This window comes from Typopeltis vanoorti, chromosome 7, assembly GCF_054136105.1.
Source record: "Typopeltis vanoorti isolate ZY-2024b chromosome 7, IOZ_Tvanoo_1.0, whole genome shotgun sequence".
NCBI classification, from domain to species: Eukaryota; Metazoa; Arthropoda; class Arachnida; order Uropygi; family Thelyphonidae; genus Typopeltis; species Typopeltis vanoorti.
This window is the reverse complement of record NC_143555.1, coordinates 61,850,531-61,874,879: the sequence shown is the minus strand read 5'-3', so window position 1 is coordinate 61,874,879 and position 24,349 is coordinate 61,850,531. Positions and strand designations below refer to the sequence as shown.

General features: G+C 36.1%; 1 protein-coding gene across 1 annotated transcript in view; it reads left to right on the top strand.

The window, feature by feature from the left end:
• The window catches only part of LOC150104721 (circadian locomoter output cycles protein kaput-like), a 237,164-nt gene that overhangs the window by 154,766 nt on the left and 58,049 nt on the right, over window positions 1-24,349 (top strand). The window contains exons 6-7 of the mRNA XM_090395307.1: window positions 829-934; window positions 7,671-7,856. Coding sequence (XP_090251433.1) covers window positions 829-934; window positions 7,671-7,856 — 292 coding nt within the window. The remainder of the gene's footprint in view (window positions 1-828; window positions 935-7,670; window positions 7,857-24,349) is intronic.

Below are 24,349 nucleotides of genomic sequence, written 5' to 3'. Positions count from 1 at the left end.
GCTATTTTTAAGCCCTATCTAATTTTTGGAGACTGAGTGGGTCAGTTCAATCTCCATTGGTAGCCCATCGGAGATAGCTGGCCCAAGGCTATCACTAATTAATCGGCACGCAGTAAAGAAGGCGGCTAGTAAGTGCCGCCATCTGGTGGTCCCCAACACAATTTATTTTATGTCTGAAAATAGTGTGGGTTTGATGGCCGATTTTCTTGAGTTTACGGGACAAAAAACCCGCTAGCCCGTGCCAGAGATCGACTAACTCCGGACCCAGTCGAGAAAAGGCTTCGAAAAAGTTCCTCTAGTCGGCGACTAGATTCGAACGCCTTTCGTCGTGCAGTCAAGTGCCGTAGAGTGCAAACACCACTTCTACTGAGCTTATGCAATACCTCCAGGGAGTCCAAACACTTATCGAGGGAGGACAGCTGCTCTACAACTCTGTCTCCACTACTCCACCAACACCATCTACCTCCAACCACCATTAGTGTTTTCACAGATAATCACAAACATCCATGCCCACAACCTTTCGGCTGGAGGGCAGATATGCTAACCACTCTGCCAACCAGGCCAATATATATATAATCCTTTCATTTCCCAGATAAGATTGTTTTTGTAAAAAAAAAAGTAGGTATCACAATTATATTTTGAATTATAACCTATATATTATGGCTTTATTTGATTTTAAGTATTTTTTTTTTCCTACTCAGATGAGAAATGTTTATAATAAACAACTGATGATTAGTAGAAAGCACAACATTTTTGTGTATGCATTATATATTTTTGAATGTAATTTGTTTTTAAATCTTCATAATATATTTTAATAATTTATTTTAGATTGAAATGATTGGCCATTCTGTGTACTCTTTCATACATCCACTGGACTGTGACACTTTTCGGGTTCATCTTCAAAAGCTTGTTTCATTCACCCTTCATGACAATGGTAATATATATACTTTAGATGTATATTAGCAAATTACCATTTTAATTTGTTAAATTAATATTGAACTGAAACCATTAACTAATTGCTTTACACCAAGTGAATTTGTTATTCACTTCCTAAAAAAAAAACCAGGTGATTTTTGCATAATATGGGGTCACATCACTACTTAGTTTTATTACTAGGCAAATTTAGTCACGCAGCAAAGATATTTTGCTATCCTACTGAGGTGGCTCTAAATCATATATGCATAAAATTGAGAACCAAGATAATGCTTAAGTTTGCCAGAATTTGGGGATGTGCTAAAAAAAAGAAAACTGTAGTATCGAGACATGTAGAAAACTTTAGGAGTTGGTAGGTGTACATCTTTGATTTTTGCGATTATTTTGCAGTGCAAACTAAATGAGATATTTAATTATTTTGCTGGTTTTTATATCCAACATCTTCAGAGGAAATGCTTTAAAATTGTAACACGCAACACAAAGAACTGAAGTCCTGCTTTGGCACTTAGGTGAATTTCCCTTTATTCATTTTGTTAATTTGTTCTTAAAAAAATGACTCTCAAATTGATACAGCCTACTTGTTGAGGTTTGGAGAATGTTTCATAGCTTACTTCTGATCCAAAAACATAATTTCTATATAACACTTTTTTTTTTCTTTCTCCCTCTAATTGTGTGAAAGCATGGTCTGCCCATCTCAACTTGATTGTAAATGTGTTTCTTATCTTCTTGTCTTTCCATATTAAACCTGGTCACAAATACAGAGCACTGGATGTGATAAAGGGTTAGAAACGTGAATGGATGAGGGTTACTGGTCTGATGTGTGGTTTGCGTGCAGTGTGGGACTTATATTTATTACGCACTCTGAATATCTTTTCAGATTTATCCACGTGGGGGTAATAACAGTTATGCTGTGGTCGTGTGTATTTTGTCTATTTTCTGAGATTTATAGCCATTGGCTAAAAATGTGTGGTGAAAGTAGGAGAGGTCACTGTTAAGGGTTATCTAAAAACACTATCTTAGAATAGATAGTGTTTTTAGGATACTATACTGTTATGCTAGATGATGGCATGATTGTTTAGATAAATGTTTTTGTTGGTTTTCGATAATTAGAAAAATATAATGAATCATTTGAAAGGGCATGCAACTAGTATATATAGGAATGGCAAACATTAGGTTTTTCTGTTGTGAAGTGGTGGGGGGTGGGGGGGGGGGGGGGTGGGGGGGGGGGGGGGTGGGGGGGGGGGGGGGTGGGGGGGGGGGGGGGTGGGGGGGGGGGGGGGTGGGGGGGGGGGGGGGTGGGGGGGGGGGGGGGTGGGGGGGGGGGGGGGTGGGGGGGGGGGGGGGTGGGGGGGGGGGGGGGTGGGGGGGGGGGGGGGTGGGGGGGGGGGGGGGTGGGGGGGGGGGGGGGTGGGGGGGGGGGGGGGTGGGGGGGGGGGGGGGTGGGGGGGGGGGGGGGTGGGGGGGGGGGGGGGTGGGGGGGGGGGGGGGTGGGGGGGGGGGGGGGTGGGGGGGGGGGGGGGTGGGGGGGGGGGGGGGTGGGGGGGGGGGGGGGTGGGGGGGGGGGGGGGTGGGGGGGGGGGGGGGTGGGGGGGGGGGGGGGTGGGGGGGGGGGGGGGTGGGGGGGGGGGGGGGTGGGGGGGGGGGGGGGTGGGGGGGGGGGGGGGTGGGGGGGGGGGGGGGTGGGGGGGGGGGGAATTTGGTCTGCTAAATCCCAAATTGCCATGACATTCTTGTTCATTCGTTATCCAGGTAGATACATTTTAGTTTGCCACGAGAAGTTGATGATTGGACATAAGGTTAGAATCTCTGGTTTGTTTTCTGCATTCCTTAAAAGACTACATGGAAGTCTACTCCCAGATATACACTTTGACTCTTAAGCGATGGTAGCTAGATCTGTTAAAAAACACTTTGTACACTGGGATATCGTTAACGAAACTGCCAGAGGCTTAAATTTGGTTTGATAAATATAACTAAACAGTAATGATCAGCATCAGTAACAAGTGAGTGTTTATTTCATATAAACAGTTCTTGCATGATTCAAAGTTTTTATACTCTTTCTAGTATTATCAATGGATGAACTGCCTGTTATGTGTAAATTTTATAAGTCGTATCGTTGTTTCATACTCCACTACTGTAACTAATTAGTAAGAGGCAAAAGATTTAGATATGACTGATTTCATTATATTGTACTAATAGTTTTTGTGGCTAGTCCCTCTCTGATTCTTTCTAATCTTTGACAACAGCAATGAGGGAATGTTGTATATAACGAGTTCTTTCGATATATAGCCAGCACAAAAAGAATAAGTATGATAGGATGGTATAACAACTACTACTCCAGAGTATACAGCTGAGATAGTTAATGAGCAGTTCATAATGGTCTTTTATCCTTGTGAATGAGACATCATGGAGAGTTTGAGAGCAGTGAATGATGAGGAGGAGAGACTGACTGTGAGTGAGTAAGAGGTATATGGGGAATTAAGCAAACTTGATATTAATAAGACTTAATGATATATCACCTCATATTTTGAAGGAATGTGCCAGGGAGTTGATATCTGTCTTGACATACTTGTTTAATATGAGTCTTACATTGGGTCAAGTTCCAAAGGAGTGGAAAGAAGGTGAGATTGTACTGTTTCATAAAGGAGATGACAGAATTCAAGCAACAAATTATAGGCCAGTCTGTGCAGTCAGGTGTTGTGGTTAGTTGGAAAGGCTAATAAGAATCTGGATCCAGAATTAGGTTGACAACAATGATATTATCTTTGATGGACAGTACAGATTTGCTAAATGGAGGTCATGTTTTAGCAATCTACTTATTACAATAAGGGAACAGCAGCATTGGACATGGGAGATGGATACACAGTAGTATATTTAGACTTTGTAAAGGCTTTGGATAGATTATCACATGATAAGTTGATAGTCAAACTAGAGCAAGTGGGACTGGATATTAGACCTAGTGCATTGGATTGGAGATTGGCTGTCTGATAGGTATCAACAAGTTGTGTATGGGAGAGGAAATACTGTTGTTTGCAGATGATGCAAATTTGGGATGAACTATGAGGAGTAGAGCAGATCTTGTAATCTTACAAGAAGACTTGAATAGACTGATAGAATGGGCATGGGAGTGTGAATGACAGTTCAGCTTTTTAAAATGGAAAACAAAGATGGGATGTAGAATTTACTCTTGGTGGGGATATATTCTTAGAGGTGGAGGAAATAAGAGATCTTGGGGGTGATGGTGGATAAGTATCTAAAATTTAGAGAACATATTGCCAAAATTGTGAGGACAACATAATGAATTTCAGCAATGATTTGGAGTTCACTGACTTGTAGAAGTAAGGAGATTCTGGCTCCATTGTACTCTGATTAGGTCACATAGGACTACCATACACAGATTTGGTCACCTGGTTTTCAAAAGGATGAAGAGATATTGGAGAGGGTCTAGAAGTGAATGACCAGAACAGTTTCTGATCTCTGGAATGTTGAATATGAAGGATAGTTGAAACAATTCAGTGGACAAGAGGAAGAGGGGTGATATGATAGAGATGTACAAGTTGGTAAGGAATTATAGGCTTAATGCTGAAGACCTTTTTCATAAAAAAGGGTGGGGGGATCAGGGGAGAACAAGAGGTCATCCCTAGAAGTTGTATGAGGATGTGTGAGCAGGGGAGTGAGAATCAAGTTTTTTGCATGGAGAGTTGTGAACGATTGGAATGTACTGCCTGAGAGCATGGTGTCTGCAGAGAATTTGAATGTGTTTAATGCACATTCAAATGAAGAGCTGTGTGTATGATAAAAGTCTTCTAGATGAGTGTGACTTCATTGGATCTTAGGATAATAATAATATGCAGGTTTTTCCAAGAAGTCAAGGCTCATCAATGGGAAGCCTTTTCCACTTTACCAATGCCTAAATACCTATTATATCTTGCTTTGAGAACTGGCTTGAGATGTGAAAGATGCACATGCCATGAGTGGGAAGAAGTCAGAAGCATATCTCCTCTGTTACTCAAACTTTGAGAACAACAAATTCCTCAGTCCTCATGCAATTCCATAAGTCCGATGTCATCTTGGTTACCTGCTCATGATCTTTTTAATTGTATCCATCTCTTCTTAATATAGGTGACTATATCTAGGTGCAGTAGTCTTATCTGTAGAGAAAGAATAACTTTATTTCTTCTGTTTAGTTTTGTTGTCCCTTTGACATTAGTTTTGTGAAAAGTTTGATTTCTTTCTTCTTCCTCCATTTTATATCCTCATTTGAAATCGCTCATAATGATAGTTTGCTTGAATCTATAAGGTTTACATCTGTGCAGTTGAGTCCTTTTCATATCACCCTGCCTTGTAGCATCATCCACCTAGGTATTTTGTCTTGTTAGTCTATCTTACACTAAACAGCCTGAACTTCAGTATTTGTATTTACTTACACTATAACTACTACCCCCCCATAGGATTTCTTAACAATCATTGTTATATCCTTTTCTGCTGGCTTTTGTAACTAATGCTAATAATTTTTAGCCTCATATTATTTACCAACCATTAAAAAATTCATTGCCTTTATACCTGATACTTTTTGGAATTAACAGGAGTTAACCAAGTTTATGCTCATTTAAATAACTTAAAACCTTACTGGTTTGAATAACCAGCCTGAGTTGCTTCATTAACTGAATTCCTTACTCTCCCCTGTTACAGTGTTATTGCTTTTCTTATCTTACAAAACATCCCACCATTCTTTGGGTCATCTCTTTCATATTGTCATTTCTCTCTCTCTCTCTCTCTCTCATAACAGTCATCTCCTACTTAGTGCTACATCTTCAAGCTTTCATGCAAGTGGCCACACTGTCATACCTAGTTTTCTTGATTTCTTGTATTCACTATTTCATTGAATCAATGAAAGAGTGAATTTCATCCTGCAAGTACAAATCCTTTCTATTCATCAGAAATACTCAGTGTACTTCTCCTGCTTAGTCTTTCCACAAAATCATTAGGTCATAGCCCTGCTCGATTTGTTTATGTCATACCTTGGCAACAGACTTTCAGTCTTCACTTTTTCTACCTCATTCAGCAATTGTTTCATGTCTTCTCTCATACTGTATTTGTCTCCATTCAAGCAGTTCTGACTAATACATCTTCCACTTAATTTCCCTGCTTGCATGTAGCCTAAGTCACATTACAAATCTCTGCTTCTGGAAACCATACTTTCACTATTGACTCATCTAATACATCCCTGTGCTAGATGAGTTTCATTTGTTTCTTGTGTTTGAAGTCCTTTCTAAACTTTGCTTATACTTAATCAAGCAGTTTTCAGTTTTTCCAGTTCTTGTTTTGTGTTATATAGTGCATGCAAGTGGCCACACTGTCATACCTAGTTTTCTTGATTTCTTGTATTCACTAATTTCATTGAATATACCATAAAATTTCTGTCGCTGTGCTGTATTTTTTTAATGTGTACTACCTTGATATTTTGGCTTAGTTTTTAGTGAAGATGGTAAATTAATTATGAAAATAGACAACAGAATTAGTAAAGTAGCATGATAGGAAGTCATCTGAATAAATATGGAATTTATATGGAATAAGGGAGAAATTAGTCAAAATACAAAACTAGTTGCATATAGTATTTAAACCAATTTTTTAATTTAAGAATCTGAGAGCTGGGTTAGAAATAAAGCACTTGATCAAAGACTAGAGACCACAGATATGAGCATGCTGAAAAAGATTAGGGGAGTGAACAGATGGCATCAGTGGCAGTATCATATTAAAAATGAGGATATCAAGAAGGAACTTGACATTAGCATTCAGGAATGTATTAGCAGAGCTAATCTCAAGTGGTATGGTTACCTGAGATGAGCTCTGCTTAAACAGAATGGAAAAGAAAAGATTATCCAAAAAGTCTTCTTTGCAGGAAAAAGACTCATAGGAAGACCCATGATCTGGGTGTGATTGGTACAATAAAAAAACACCTTAGCAGATAGAAATATAGGATGTGATAATATTGGAATCTTGACAGATTAATTGGAGGAAAACTGTTGATAGGAAGTAAGTAATGATGAAACTTTTTCATGTAGTACTATCATGATGCCCCCCCCCCCCCCCCCGAGAGTGATGATACTAATATTACCTACTTCACACCCATTCACATCCCTATTGTTGTTATGCTTGCATTTTTTTCTTACATGCATTGTTTCTGCCATATCATCATCTATTTTTCTTCTTTAGAAGTCTTGTCTGCATTCAAAATATCACATTTTTAGCTTGTTTCTTCCTTAAACTATTTGTTTTGCAAAAAATACATTGCACAAATGCCACATGCATATATTTAAAAAATATAGTAGAGATAAGGTTTCAGATATTACTTCAATTACAGTGGTCTTGATCTTAACGCAAAATAATTTTTCCACTGGCATTATTTTTTCTTTGAATTTTTTGCTTTAATCCAAACTATACTATCTTGAATGAAAATATTTCATAAAATAAATTTAAATGATATAAGTAACTTTAATCCTTAAAACATAAGTAGATGTTTAAGAAAATTGGTAAATTTTCTTAAATTGAATAATGTGTTAATTTCTTTTATTTAAATAACTTAAAATCTGACTGGTTTGAATAAGCAGCTTGAGTTGATTCATCAACCAAATTCCTTGTCACACTGTACTGTCATTGCTTTTCTTGTCTGAGTAATATAACGATTTGGACATTAAATAAAAAAAATAATGAGGTTTAAACTTTTCATTAACTGTTAGGTTCATCTTCTCGGTGTTCATTTTATTGTCGGCTGAGAGAGCGCAGTCAACCAAGATCAGAAGTTATGACTTACCAGTGGGTTCATGTAATGGGCCACATGACATATTGCGGGCCTAATAAAGCAGACGATATGGAAGAGGATGAAGAAGAAGAAGATGATGAGGATGAAGAAAATAGTGTAGGAGGTTAGAATATGATTTTTAATTCTCTATGTTTAAATAAAAAACTTTATTGTCCACTGAATTAGAAACTTTTATTTAATACATGTTGGACCTCCTTTAGCCCTAATTACAGCACATGCGGTTTGTCATAGATTGCAACATACCAGGGGTTCACTAGACAGTTCTTAAACTGGCTCAGATTTGACGGAAGAGAACTTTCCTCTCAGATCTGTTTTTTTTTAACATGTACTATACATTCTCAATAGGGTTCAGATCTGGGCTTTGTGTTGGCAAGGGAAGATGGTAGAAGTTGCTGTCGAGCTCGCTGAACCACTGCTGAACAATTCTTGTGAAATGAACGGTGGCACTGTCGTCCATGAAACAACTGTCACATGCTAGACAAAAAAATCAACATTGCAAAATTGACTTGATTGGCAACAGTCCTCAGATATTCCTTGGAGGACATCTGAATTTCCAGCAATATGAGGGGACCAGTTCTGTACTAACAGAACAGCCCACACCATGACACCACCTCTGCAACCTTGAGTTTTGTTTACAAGGCAATTGGGTTCATTGCTTCATGGGGGTTTCTGCCAAACTCTCTGCCTACTGTGACTGGTCAGACCACTACTTTTTTTTTTTTTTTCAATCTTCCACCGTCCGGTCATGCAACTGCCAATACTGATCCTTTTCAATTCCTTGTGCATAGTTCATTGAGATATGGGTCAGGAACAGCCTTCATTAAATGCTACGGTCAATTGTTGTACACAAGGAAGTTCTGTTTGTTTAAGCCTTCTCAGACAGTGGTGATCTCTTTCCTGACAGACTCTTAGGAACAGAGTTACACATATTAGTTAAGCAGTGGGGGGGGGGCGGATTTTTCCACTGATTAAACATCCAGGATATCTCACCCTTTGAAAAACTAGTCATCTCTGCTCTGTCTTCAAAATTGTGGCTCCAGTCAGACAGGCACCCACAATAAGTGTATTATTGAACTCTTAAAGATCCTTTTTTGTTTTGTTTTCCTAATTGTGATTAACACCATAGTTATATAAATCAAGTTGATATTAAATCCAACATAATCAAAGCCGAATACAAAAACTATAAAAGTTTCATACGAAATTTGAAGAAACCATGAGGTCATGGCGTTTCTGTATTCGGCTTTGAAATAATGTTGGATTTAATATCCACTTGATTTATGTAATTTTGCATTGCCAAAATGAAGCCTTTTGACTCTTTATTTTAGTAAACACTATAGATGATTATTGACCAGTAGCATTCTTAAATTGTTACCTAGAACACATGGTGAAGCACATGACAAAGTATTTTCTATATATATATAAATTGTTACCTAGAACACATGGTGAAGCACATGACAAAGTATTTTCTATATATATATGTATAATATGCTGTGTAAGTGACAGTTATGTACATCTGCATAAAGGTTTCGAATTCAGTGGCCAGTATGTGTAATTCACATATGCATACACACATATTCAGGTTTCAAAATTACAGTAAAACAAGTATTAATCTCTAGGAAATTGTAAGAGGAAAAATGCAAAATAAATAACTACTAGCTAGCATCAACATATACTACAATGCAAATTTTTGCAGGAGATTGTAGGTGGAATGGGAAGGGTGTGAAGGCTTCCAGTCCAATCTGAAGTATTTCTGTTATTTAGTCAAAGTTAGTGTTTGGATCCAGAGAATGGGGAGAGGGGAATAGTACTTGTACACACCGAACAGGAGTAGAAATCAGTCATTTCATTTGGCACTATTGTAATGCCCAAGGACAAGAATGCGAATGGCTATGCAATATCAAAGGAAACTCAGACATTATGTTGCTTAAGAGATACTTGTGCCATGAGAGGTTTCTTCAATTAACACAAAAATCACAGTGATAAGTGATGCTATTTATTTAAGCCTAAATATTATAGGCCATCATCAATGGTGACAATAGTTAACTACAAAGTAGAATTCAAGCAATGGATTGATTTGATAAAATAAGAGCTGCATGATGTTATACTTAAAACAATGCAATCTTAATTCTTTAGCTGGTTAAATGAATAAATATATATACGTGTGATTAAAATAAAACTTTCCTATATCTTAGGTAGAGAGAGAGGCAGTCGTTCAGATGGTGAAGTAAGGCCTCTGTGCTTTCTTTAACACGTTCATTGCCAAGCTGAAAATTGGAATTTCGTGTGGTGGCCAAATTTTAAAAAAAATTTTTTTTTTATTTAGTTTTTATTGTGCTCAAAATAAGTTAATATATTATTTATATGCTTTTATTATTATGTACTCTAAATATCTATTACGCGATATGCGTGATATGTAATTCGGTCAAATAAGTTATATATTTTACAAATAAAAAACATTTAAATATAATAATTATAACTTTAATTATCAGTCTTTTATAATCACATAGAATTTTTAAAAATAACGTACAAATAGAAAAAAATAATTATCAAAAATCAACATTTATAGGGAACTTACTAAAAAAAAAAACACCAAACTTCAAGCATGCTAAATCAATGAATAACTAAACGAAATCGTTGCGTTGTCGCCTTGTCTGAACGGCGCCACTGTGCGCACTGGCTAACATAAACAATAGACAATGGCTGGTGGCCATCCCCACTCCACGAAAGTCGATCCCTTCCCTAGTGGCCCATATAAATATTACGCACCGTTTCGCTGTGGCCGCTATACTATTCCCCTTAGAAACTTGATAGCGAAGTCCACGCGATATCGGGAATGAACGTGTTAAACAAGCATTTGAATTTATACTGAGATCAATGAAGTGTGTTTTAGACAATAGGATATTGGGGTCTGCATCTGTTCCAGGCTGTGCCAGATTTCCTGTTGTTAATGTAAGATGTAGATGGAAACTATGCAGATAATTTGTTGATAAGAAGAAAAGTAGCCACTAAATTGTATTTCTTAAGAATTCTGGAAGTGGGTTCTGAGATGCCAGAAATATAAGGAATTGGAACTCAACATACTGTTTTCTTCTTATTTAAGCTAGGGTTATAGGAATTATAAAACCTTTTGCATGGTCTTTTCTGAGAAGCCATTGCTTTTCATGTATCATTTGATGTTTAGATGATAAAGTCATGATAAAGTTTTTATATTCCAGTTTTCTGTGATGGATGGTGAGATGATTGCTGTCGTATGTAGTGACCTGTGAAAGTATGCTTTTGATAAATGGAATTAATTCGCCTGATAGTGAATAAAGGAGTAGAATATCTAAAAAGAACATTTGTCTTTTTCCATTTCCATAGTAAATTTAATTCATGGATGTAGAATGTTAGATATAAAAAAAAAAAAAAAGTAGGTAATGTGTCTATTATTATTCAGGCCTCCATGAAGTCAAGAGATTCATCGTGGAAAGTCCTCCTTAGAAAACACAAAGTCTATCATACCACTCCTTGAACTTATTGATTGTTCTTGTTCTCACCACTCTCTCAGGCAATGCATTCCATGGTTCAACCACCATCTACACAAAGAAACCACTCCTCACCCCCTTGCTCACAGCTTCCTTTCGTAACTTCCAGGGATGGCCCCTTGCCATCGCTCCTTCTTGCTATTCCACCAAGCAAAAGAACACCCCAATATCCACCCTGTAACTGCCTCTCAACAGTTTAAAAGTCTTGACCTTTTCTCCACCAAACTCTGCAGTCCACATTCTCTCAGCCGATCCTCATCAACTAACATTGTACAGTCCTAAAACCATCTTTGTTATTCTTCCTTTGTACCCTTTCCACAGCTAATTTATCCCCTTCAAATGCTGGGGACCAAATTTGAGAACAATAGTGTAAGTGTGGTGTGACTTGCACAATGGAATGATAACTCTTTATCTCTGCAGGTCAGTGTCCTTCTCAGTATTGCAGCAACCCTCTGGGTACCTTCACCACTTTTGCAATATGCTCCCTGAATTTCAGTTTTCTATCAATCATCACCCCCAAGATCTCTTTTCTCCCCTATTCCTCCAGTACAGCTCCTCCAATCTAGTATGTAGCTTCCCATCGATGGATCCCAAACTTCAAGACTTTACATTTTGCTGCATTAAACCGACACCTCCATTTATTTGCCCATCTGTCTAGTTTATTCAAATCCTCTTGCAAGGCTACCACATCTGCACTATTACTGATAACCCTTCCCAGCTGCACATCATCTTCCCCTTGCAATCTATTGACACTCATTGATATAAATGTTGAACAATACAGGTCCCAATACTGAGTTCTGTGGAACCCCACTTGTAACCTTCTACTTCCTTGATATTGCCCAAAACTCTCTGATACCTATCAGACAGCCAATCCTGAATCCAGTTGACTAACCCGACATTTAAAACCATGTGCTACAACTTAAATATCAGCTTATCATGTGGCACCCTGTCAAATGCCTTTGCAAAATCCCAAAAAAATGGCATTATATGCCTTTCCCTCATCAACTGCTCTTGTCACTTTATTATAAAAGGCAATTCATATTACTAAAGCAAGAGCTTCCGTTTTACAAATCCATGCTGATTCTTACAGATAACATTACCCTCATCTGCCTAACACTGTATATAGTCCCTCACTAATTTCTCCAAGACCTTAACAACTACTGATGACACACAAACTGGCCTATAATTAGACACTTCCAGTCTGCTACTGACCTTATGCAATGGCACTATCATACCTTCTTTCCATTCCTTGGGTACCTTTCCTGCAGCCAGACTTTTATTGAAGAGCCAGATCAATTGGAGCTGTCAGTTCTTTAGCACATTCTCTTAAAACCTGTGGTGAAATACCATCCAGTTCCACAGTTTTACTGACATCTAGATTACTCAGTATTTGGAACACACTCTCCTCTTGCACCTCTGAACCTACCCTATCCCCTCTAGTATTAAAACCTTCTTCTCCAGGACACTATGTCCTCTGCATCAGTCACTCTATTCCCATTTTTATCCCGCAATGTCATTCTTCCACAATAATTTCTCCTCCTACTGGCCACATAGCTAAAAAAAACTCCCTAGGATTTTCTTTGTATCTTAGTGCCAATCTCTTCTCATATTCCGATTTTGCCTTCCTCACCATACTAGTCACTTTCCTTATGGGGCCAGATAGCAAAAATGTCATCTTCTGAATATTCTAAATAAAAGTTAGCAAACAGGGGTAGAGTGGATTGCCTATTGTGTTTCCTTCAAACTTGACTGTAAAACTTATCCAGACTACATAACAAGGTCGAATAATTTCACTATATTCTTTGGAAATGTTTCTGAAAATAGATGTAATGCATCTTCAAGAGGAATATTTGTGAAGAGAAATTCTATATCAAAGATAACCATTATCTTAGTGGGTTGTAAGGAAACAGTTTTTACATTATCTAGAAATTAGGAAGAATTTTTTAATAAATGAGTGGGCCAGTAATATTCAGGCTGAAATAAATAGTATTACTTATCCCTTGTGTTTTTTATGTTAATTGAAGAAATCAGGCATTATGGTCTGAGTTAAAGAGGAGAACTGTCATCTACAGTATTTGGAAGAAAAAACTGGTTAAGAAAAGGTCAAAGGTGTTAACAGGATGGATGGTGAGGATTATATTGTATTCATCTACCTACCTACTTATATGATGGGTAGGTGAACTATTTGTGGTAGGTTGTTGCTAACAGCAGATTCTTTGGCTTCTCTGTTAGCTTAATCTTTGAAACTGGAGAATGAATCCACTTTGAATTGTAGATAATAGTCAGCTCACTGTTTGGTTATTTGGACTAAAGGAAATTAGGCAATCAAAGCGATTATTCAAATTTGGTGAGTGATAGACAGCAAATGAATGCAACAGTGTCAGAAGAAATCTTGATCTAGAGCAGATCAAACCAGAGTGGGAACCTAGGTTTTGACACAGAAGGTCGATTATATACTTGATGTCCTTGTTAAGTCAGAGATTGTTTAATGTGTAGTTTGGAAAGTTGAAGTGTTATATTACTTGACATAAAAAATGTGCTTCAAATAATACCAAAAAAAGTGCTTCTATCTCCATTTAATAGTAAATGTTGGTCAAGAAGAAGAAAGAAAAGCTTTTTTTTGTAGAAATTTTTCTTGAATTGTCTGAGATCACCTTCATTGTTGGTGGGGAGGAAGATTTAAAGAAAGAAAAAACATGCAGTGGGAAATGCAAGACTTACAAAATGCTGCTAGCAGAGAGAATCCAGTCCCCTATCCATGCATAGCCTCATATTCAGACTCGCTCAATGAATGGTCTGTGGAACAAGTAGTAGCAGAAATTTATTTGTTAGTTGGTTGGGAAGACTCCTGATTTGTTACTGAGAGATTTTGTTCTGTGCACTATCCAGTGGCCAGCTCTGCAGAGTAATTTTATTGCCATATCATCCACTGGAGAGGTTCTGGGGGACCCTACAGTGTGTTTAGAATGCTCTTGAAGGGTGGAACTCACACACTGTGAGAAAAGGATTGGGATATGGGAACTAGAAACCAAACATGCTGCTGTCTATAAACAGGGTGGTGCCAGTGTTTTAAATGGGCATTGAATGTTATCTACCACTTTTCATTGGCAATACCAGATATAAAAGAACCCCGTTTGTGGAAATGGGCTATGTCACAAGAAACAGGAAAGTGAGGTCGGCTTGGTTGAGAGAGACTATACATGGCTCATCACTAGTCACATACATATGGAGGTGGGAGGCTTTTTTTTTAATTTCTCAGAAACTCAGGTTTTTCATCAGAGTCTCATGTGATATGGGAGATTCTTTGATCTTTTATATGCTACTCAAGCAGAGAGCTGACCTAACTGGTACCATAATTTGGTTTTCGCACTCTCACTGTTATGTTATTACTCCAATTTCCTCCACTCATAATCTGGCTGAGTAGGAGCAGTGTGATAATGCACACTTGGAAGTCTGTGGTTTTCTTAACATCAGGTTTAATCTCATATACTATCTAGCAGCTAGCTTGCAAAAACTTTGTTGCTGAAATCGAGGAAAAATGTACTTCTGAAATCATGAAATGAAGTATGTTCTGTGTATCTGCATTGTTTAAACCATGAGATCTGTACATGTTATTGATTTGCAAGATATGCAAAAACATTGTTTTAAATAAAAAAAGAAAATTATTATTAAATTATATAGTAATGTAAATTTATATGGTACTACTGGCTGTACTAAGAATGTTGAAGTATGTGTTGCTGGTATTGTTTAGAGCAGTGATTCTCAACCTTTTAACACTTGTTGTACCCCTTTTAAAAACCCATTTCTATAAATTGTACCCCTTGTTTTTAAATACTGACATTTATTGTTCCATAACTAATGTTTTGCATTTTGTTTACTTTACTTGTTTTTCAGCGATTACTGATTATTTTTCGTGTATCCATGAACCCCCAGCATTACGCTGGGGGTACATGCTGACCAGTTGGGAACCGATGATTTAGAGGATGCTCAAGAACTCTGGGTACCTTGAATAAAATACACTACCTGATCAAAAATATCTGGATGCCTGTTCATCACAACTCTCTCTGATACGAAAGGCATTCATATGGAGTTAATGCACCTTCAGTCTTTTGGGAAGGCTAACCACTAGAAAGGTGGTTGAGCCAGTCTCTTGTAAGAGCACATTAGCGAGGTCTCTCACTGATGTTGGGTGATTTGTCCTGGTGTGTAATTGTTGTTCCAGTTCATCCCACAGCTCCCCCCCCCCAAAAAAAAAAAAACACCTGTGGGATGAACTGGAACATCAATTACAAACTATTCATGCACTGATCTTTTTTAGATGGGAGCATTGTCATGTTATTACAGGAAATGGCCTTCACCAAACTGTTACCATAAAGTTGGAAGCACAGAACTGTCTAGAATGTCATTATAGACATTTAAAATTCTTTGTCACTGGAACTAGGGAGCCCCAGACATGATATCTCATTGGGTAGGTAGCATTCTCCTGGCATGCACTAAATCCAGACTTGTTCATCAGATTGCCAGATGGTGAAGCCTGATTCATCACTCTGGAGGACAGGTTTCCAGAGTCCAATGGTGGCAAGCATTACATTACTTTACCTGACACATAGCATTGACCTTGCTAGCATGGGGCTGTGTGTGGTAATGGAAAACAGTGTTCCTCAGCTCTCAATGTACAGTTGTAATGCATTGCTTTCAGAGGCTTTTCCAAACTCAGTAGTGAGTGTTTCAACCGACATAGGTGATGGTTTTGTATGCTCTTCCACAATCAGCAGTCTTGTTATGTAGCCTGCCAGGTCACAATTGTGCTGCCATTGCTCCTAGGCAATTTCCACTTCATAATAACATCACTTGCATTTGATTGGGACAGCTACATCTGAGAAGAAATTTTCTTAACTGAGTAATTGTAAAAGGTGGCATCCTACACCCTCTGTCCAAAAAGAAACCGAACTTTTCGAAAATAGAAGACCACCTGTTGTATCTTTTTGTTGTTGAAAGTGGCAACCTTCAATAGCATTGTGTCAAACTGCTTATGACATTTGTTTCATTAGAAGCCGAGTTATAGTGCCAAGACTGACAGTGTGTTTTGACGAGTGGTCAGTCGTTACGATATTCCTGCTGTACGTGACGAATTCTCACTATCAATCCCTTAAAAACTTTGAGATAAAACTCACCATTGACTGTTTGGCCAGGTGGAATGAATTCTTTTTGGATAATGCCCTTGGAATTGTAGAAACAAATCAGCACTGTCTTTACTTTTGACTTCTCCAAGCGACTTTTTTTCGGATGCCCCTCTGCTGGTGGTCTCCACTCAACATTCTGGTGCTTTGTTTCAGGCTCATACTCAAAACACCATGTTTCGTCACCAGTAACGATCGTTTCAAGGAAGTTTGAGTCCTTACGAGCGGTTTTAATGAGGTCCTGGCAGTGTTCAATTCAATACATTTTTTGGTCGTCAGTCAACTTGTGGGGAACAAATCGCAAATTCAATTTACAAAGGCCCAAACTCTCGTGCATTGATTTTGGAATCCTCAATTCATCTTCAATCAATCTCATGGACGATTTCAGGTTTTCTTTGATGAAATCACACACTTTTTTGGATGTTAACTTCACTCAGTCCAGTTTTTGGATGGCCTGGCTTTTCGTCATCCTCAAGCGTCTCACAACCGCTTAAACCACTCGTAAACTTGAGTACAGGATAAGCATTTATCACCCTATGCTTTTTGAAGCATTTGATGCATTTCGGTAAAACTTTTACCAAGTTTAACACAAAAGTCAATCGCAGCTCTCTGTTTTGAAACTAATTTTCCGACTGTTCGTCAAAATACACTGTCACTCTTGCACTATAATTCGGCTTCTAATGAAAAAATTTCATAAACAGTTGACACAAAACTAATGAAGGTTGCCGCTTTCGACAACAAAAAGATACAACAGGTAGCCCCACTAGTTTCTTCTATTTTCGAAAAGTTCGATTTCTTTTTGGACAGAGGGTGTATGATAGTGTCATGTCAAAAGTCACTGAACTCTTCAGTACAGTCCAGTTTTACTGTTGATGTTTGTGAAGATTGCAAGACCGTGCTTCCTTTTTTACTTGTATGAGCCATGGTTGTGATATATATAGCCATATCCACTACTACTGTGGAGTTTCTGGATATTTTTGATCAGAGACTCAAGTAGTATGGCAGTCACATGAATTATGGGCTGTTAAAGTGATTGGTAGTAACTGGCATGTGTTTGTGTGTAATGTACTGGTATAATTTGTGTCTAGTAAGCGTATGGGCATTTAGTACAGAGCTGTTCATGAACTGCTTGCTAGCTGAAGATTGAAATATTAATAAAGAACCAAGTTGTTTTCATTCCCATTAACGAGCTGGTAATGTGCAATATTTAATCTCTCCCAGCTAAGTCCATCCCACGTTCCTGCATGAAAAAACCAATGTAGTATAGCATGTTTCCACAAATGTGACTCTTGCAAGACAGGTATTGCCATCTTAAAGGATGCTTTCCTTAGAGAAAATGCCACTTAGACCTCTTAAGTGACATTCTTTTCCCTATCAGTTCATGATGGCTTTTGTCATCTCATCTGACACTACTACCTTGCTTATTAGAGGTGAGAAGTCACTGTTGTCATGTTTTTTTTCTAGAGTATGAGATCTAGTTTCTGTTCTCTGCCTTTATTCTTCATGCATTGCAGGTTGTGGTATTGCTGGGCATCCTCTCCACACCATAATTATTGAACCACGGAGGCAGTTGGTTTGGAGTTTATTGGTACAAGGAATGCAAGGGCCATACTGTGCCAAACCAAAAGTTACAGCAGTACTGAAGAGATAATAAAGAGATAAATCAATAAATAACATGTTATGTACAAAACAGTAAATTTTAAAATCTAAGTTAAACAAAGCAGTATATACATATAATCAGAATTTATAATCAAATGTGTTTGTATAAATTAATGCATTTTAAAAATTTAAAAATTTCATACTATTTGTCTGGGTCTGATAAGATCTGCCTGAATGTATATAGCTCAGCCACAGTAGGGAAAAAAAGATTCATTCCTTTCTTTAGTGAAGTGCTAGCACTCGACCAGAACATGACCAAAAAAAAAGTGAGATTCATGTTATGTTTATACATAGGTTGGTCCTCAGTAAATAAAGATATGTAAAATGACTGTGACCTATGAAAAACTTCCTCTCTTCTGTTTCTATGCTGACTGGACTGCCAGTCCTTAATCTCATGCAGTTTGTTTTTCATGCAGTGCTTCTTCTTATGGGAACTTTGATTTTAAGAAGTGTCTGTAGTTTCTATAGGAACTGACAAATTACCTGAAAAATGTATGAGCTGATCTAGCAGCTGCAGCCTTATTTCCCTTAATTTCGATGTGGCTGGGAATTTAGCACAACCGAATATCAAAATTAAGGACCTTCAATTTGTACAATAGTTATAAAACCTCACAAAACACTGGATGTAGATTTACAAGCATGTAATTCTGCTGTAATGAAGTGGGATGTCATCAGATATGATAGTCAGCAGCACAACCAGCAGAGGTTTCAGATTTCGAACCATTAGCATAGACAGTGTCACGCCATGGGTAGGAGGCACCCTTGTGCAAAACTTTTTCAGTGACCCCATAAAATAAGTTTCCATGAAAAATTTACTTTGTTAAAAGTACAAAACAGTTTATATGCATACATAAAAATAAATTTTATTTAACAATAATAGAACATTGTAATCACTAAAATTCATTAATAAGGAATTTTTAATAATAAAAATTTTCAAAAATGTTTATTTCATTAATATATAAATACAACAGAATATATATATAAACAAAAATTACTTTTATTTTAACATAAAAAGAATTATTATTACATAACAAAGATAATTTGGAGATATGCTTTTAACTATATAACAATTTGGATAAACATAGATTTATTTTACATATTTATCTATCTTGCTTTAGCCACCACAAAATTTTTAATAATATCTTTAATGTCTAATGAATCCATATTATTCTTTTCAATTGATAAATCTGTTAGATGCTCTTCAGACATTGTTGACCGCAAATAATTTTTTATTAGTTTCAGTTTTGAAAAACTTCTTTCCCCTGATGCTACGGATATTCGTAATGTTAAATAAATATGCATTACAATTGCAGTATTCAGAAATGTGTCAGTTAATGTCAGTTAACATATTTTCATATATATAATTTAAAACATCCTGAGGAGCCGACTCTTTTTTAATAAAACATTGCAAAGTTTTTAATTCCTCAAATAAAGTCATACCTTCAATATCGCGATTGTCGGAATCTTGATTATTTAAGAGTATGAATCTTTCCATGTTGAAGTTATTGTTGTGTCTAAAATTGCGAAGAAAAAATTTATTTAAAAATTTTGTTTAGGATCATGCGTTGTCTCATCTGATGCTTCGTAACCAAACATTTTTGTTTTTGTTATTTTGCAAATGTCCTGAAAAATAGGATCAATAGTAAGATCGTTTGCCACTTCTTTTGCAGTTCTAATAATATTTTCAAAATACTGGTTTTGTTATTTTTGCTTGCAACATTTAAGAGACTTAAGATTTTGTACCGAACATGAACAGAGCAAATAAATTTAAACGAATAAATCTTTGAAATTAAGTTGTCTGCCTGAACTCTAGAATCAATATCCTTAGTTTCATCTTCCACAATATCAAAAAGAGCCTGGTAAATTTCCTTGATATTATTTTTAAGTGGCTTTATTGCTTCTACTCTACTTTCCCATCTAGTAGCAGAAAGTGGTTTTAAATTTAAAACACGAATGTATTTTTAATATAGCCCAATGCTTCACAGATATTGAAAAATAATTATATAATTCCTGTATCACCCCAAAAAAATTAGTTTCACAGGATATCTTAGCTGCATCATTAACTATCATTTAATGAATGAGCAGCACACTGAATAAAAAAAGTGCTTGAATTTATTTCAAGGATTTTTTTCTGCAGTCCATTATGTTTGCCTTGCATATTTGAATGGTTATCATAAGCTTGGCTGCATAAATCTGCAATGTTAATATTCAATAATTTTTTATAAATTCAAATAGTCCTTGCCCAGTGGTATCTTCTACAGATTGAAAATCCAAAAAATGTTAATGTTTTTTTGTTTTATAGCTTCAGAAATTATACGGATGATTTCATTTTGTATTTTATCACCTAAATAATGAGCAATGTTCCCTTTTTGTGATGTTTGGATGCAATGCGTTTTCTGCCATTATTGAATCAAATTTAGTGACAGTTTCTACTAACTTTAAAAATTTGCTGTTATCATTTTCAAAAAGTTTTTGTGAAGAACCTCTAAATGCTATACACTGTCTTGATAAATATTATATTATGTAGATTAACCGTTCTATATCAGATTGCCAATATTTTTTCTCAGTTTTGTATAATCTTTGTTGTGTGCAATCAATAATGCATTTCTTAATCAACGACATTTTAAGTTTGCTGTATTTTGAACAGTTTTTAATGTGCGCGGAACTTGTCTCACGTATTTTTATTATATGACTCAAATGTTGCCATTCGTTACAGCTGTATTCATTAGTAAATTGTGAATTTTGACTACCAAATATTTTGCAATAATAACAGAAAATCGAATTTCCCAATTCTGAATAAACTAAATAACTTTGTAAAAGTTTTTCTCCATTTGCTGAAGTTCAATAATAGTATAAATCGGAAAACTTGCAGCCAGATTCATCTTTGGGAAATTCTTTATTAACTACTTGATGCGGGCAATGCTCAACTAAACATCTCTAACTTTGGTAGTTATATGATTTGGCCAAGTACCTGAATCATTAACATTAAAATTTGAAGTTTCAGGTTTCGCTGAATCTGAATCCAATATTTCTTCTGCTGCAACTACTGTAGACAGTCCAGTCAGGCCAGTTTCATTTTTGCATGTAACATTTGTTTCTTCATACTGTGTCCTCTCTTTTTCTCTAGTAGAGCTACATGGAGTATTTGTTTCATCAGAACTTTCTGTTCTTCGTTTTTTATGTGGTCCTGAAGTTTAAAATTTATTCAGCGATCTAGCCAATTTATGTTCCAGTTATTCTCGTTACAATTGTCTTTTCCTGTTTTGTGCACCAGATAACTTCTTTGGCTTTTTTCCCAACATTTAGGGGTTAACATACTTGGTTAGACTTTAAAATAAGAAGTGTGGTAAAAGTTGTCTGCCAAAATAAATAATAATTTCTGAAATTTTCCCTTAAACTTATTTTTTAACCCTTTAACCGCCTATTATTTTTATTACGGAATTTGATTTTTCAAATGTTTTTGAATAATAAATATGCTTACATTTTAGGTATTTTTTTTTGAAAATTAACATGTAGAGATAATAGCCACTGATTGATTTCTCAGTGACATTCATTTAATATTTTTTACATTCTGGTAATTATTTAATAATTAAGAAATTTCTAGAATATTAAAATTATTTATTAAAGAAATTACTAAAAGGATCCCAACCCCAATGTCTTCCAGAACAAGAAGAAATATATAAATACATCTCTTATTGAAAATTATTTATTTTCTAGACGTCCCAACATAACATAAAAATCTTTTGGTTTCAAAGTAAGATAATTAACTAAAATGAAACAATTTAAATGATTTTCAAACTTAGCAAAAATATAATAGATGTACTTACTTTATGTGAATAATAATCCAAATTCACAAAAAATTTACTAAACAACAATATATTTTATAAAACAAAAGGCAACTACACAGTAACACTCAAAATGAAATGATGCAAAATACATCAAAAAAAGTATCAAGAAAGGGCCAATTGCAGTATGTGTAAACAAGCCTAGATCATCTAAAGAGTTTGTATAACTCATAAATAACCTATGTTTATTAATTTAAGTCGACCTGCGTCAGCCTGACACGCCGATAGTCTACCCCATGTATATGGGATTTTTAGCTATGGTCCCTCAACCTGTATATATATGGGATAATCGGTTAAGGGATTAAGAAGAAAATAATAGGTAAATTTATAAAATGAATGAAAATTATTCAACTATACAACAAAAAATAACAGTCATTTACAATTTATTTAAAAAAAAAAAATGTTAAATTTTTTCGCGAAAACTAGAGGTTCAATTAAAATCAAAATTTATTTTGTCTGGTAAATTTTACTGCCCTTTTTATTTTAAAGTCTCACCGAATACTTACTGTCGAAAAAAATCGATTATGTTATAGTTTCTTACCTTCCAAATTTGCAGACAATGTCACTGTTTCAGTCACAATCACACATTCACAAAGGAAAAAGCACAGCGTAAGAATGAATTCACGGTCTGTCTTAAAGTAATAATTTTCACTAAAATTATAATAAACAATCGAGAATATTTATACAATTTTCACTGAGTCGATGCTTACTCTGAAATAAAATCTGTGGTAATATTGATAATGTTTCACTTCAAACAAATTATATTAAAACCAGTGATGTATTAAGTTAAAAATATTGCTTGATTATTAAGAATTTATAATAATTTGACTGATTTTAAATTTCATTTTTATTGCATTAACTATAATTTGTAATTGTGTAATTTATATAGTACGATATAATTCAAGAATAAGGAAATTATAGATATATTTTTTTATTATTTCCCGTGGTGAAATGGTGCCCCCTCATCTTCAAACGCCCTTGTGTTGGGCATAATCTGCACCACTGTACGGCGCAGCCCTAAGTATAGACTGGTAGGAAGTCAAGGTGCTCTGTGCACATTAAATAACTGCATGTACCAACTAAGGAAGTCTCACACTCCGTCTGTCTACATGCAGTTATTTCACAATTGACCTAAGCCAATTCTGTAAGTATTCTCTTGTATAGTAAGAGAAGAATTTCCATAGAAGATGAATGAAATATATTTTATCATCTCATAAGGGATGTTATCAAGACCTACTACACTGGGGTCAGACAATAAAAGAGCAATGGCTAATTATATGGCTCAAGCCCATTGGTAAAAAAAATGTATCTGCTGTTTCTTTCAATATTATTTCAGGAGGATATGAAGCCATTTGCTAAGATTTTAACAAAATTTTCCCCAAATTGTCTGCAATAGTTTGGGGATTGATTATGTTCCATGCTATATATCCCTTTTGTTTTGGGATTTTATCCCATACATTTTTTTTTGCACTTGTTTGATTAATCGATGTAAATTGAATCCAAGATTGCTTATGACTCTGATGTCTTATAGAACCTGCTTTGGCCCAAGCACATTTGAAAGCTATAAGATTAGAAGTGGTAGGGTATTTATGAAATATACTCCATGCTTTGTCTTGATCTTTTTTGGCTACCTGGCACTCTGGGTTCCACCAAGGGTTTGGATACAGTGGAAATTGAGATGGTGTTTTTCCAAAATTTGATGAGAACTTGTCAAGGATATCACTGAAAAATAAACAATCAGACAGCCTGTAATTCCAAAAACAAACATGGTGTTTTTGGAATTGCAGCTGTTGCTACCTGGAAAATACAATATGTTATATACATTATTGATAAGTGTTTGATTGTCAGCTTTTAATTTTGCAAGATGGGGAAAAATATTCCCTCAGCCTGGTTCATTTTCCATCTGAGGAGGAGAACCTGTTTCCTGTAATTATATAATTATAATCTTGCAAATAACAGGAAAATGATTGTTTCCATAGATGATTTCTTTGACATCCTGCATGTATGCATGCAAGGGAGCAGATTGTAAGCAGGTAGGCATATGAAAAAGGTAATTTATTAAGTAAAAGTCATGATTACCAGGTATTCACCCAATGATATGACCTCTTCCATTCGTTTTAGCACACCTCAAAGAGGAGTGTTGTGTCCATTAAAGTTCTCTCATGAGAAGTATGGGTTGAGGTAGTTACAATATAAGATTATGAAATTCGTTCTTATTTAAATCACAACCTAGTGGTAAATAAATGGAACATAATGCAATAAGAAATCCTGCAGAGGTGAATTGTTACTGCTTTCAGAGTAGTATTAAGTGGGCATGTTGGAAAGGAGTATGACTGCAGACTAGGATAGCTGCTCCACCATGAGCAGGACCATCTCCAGTTCTGTTCT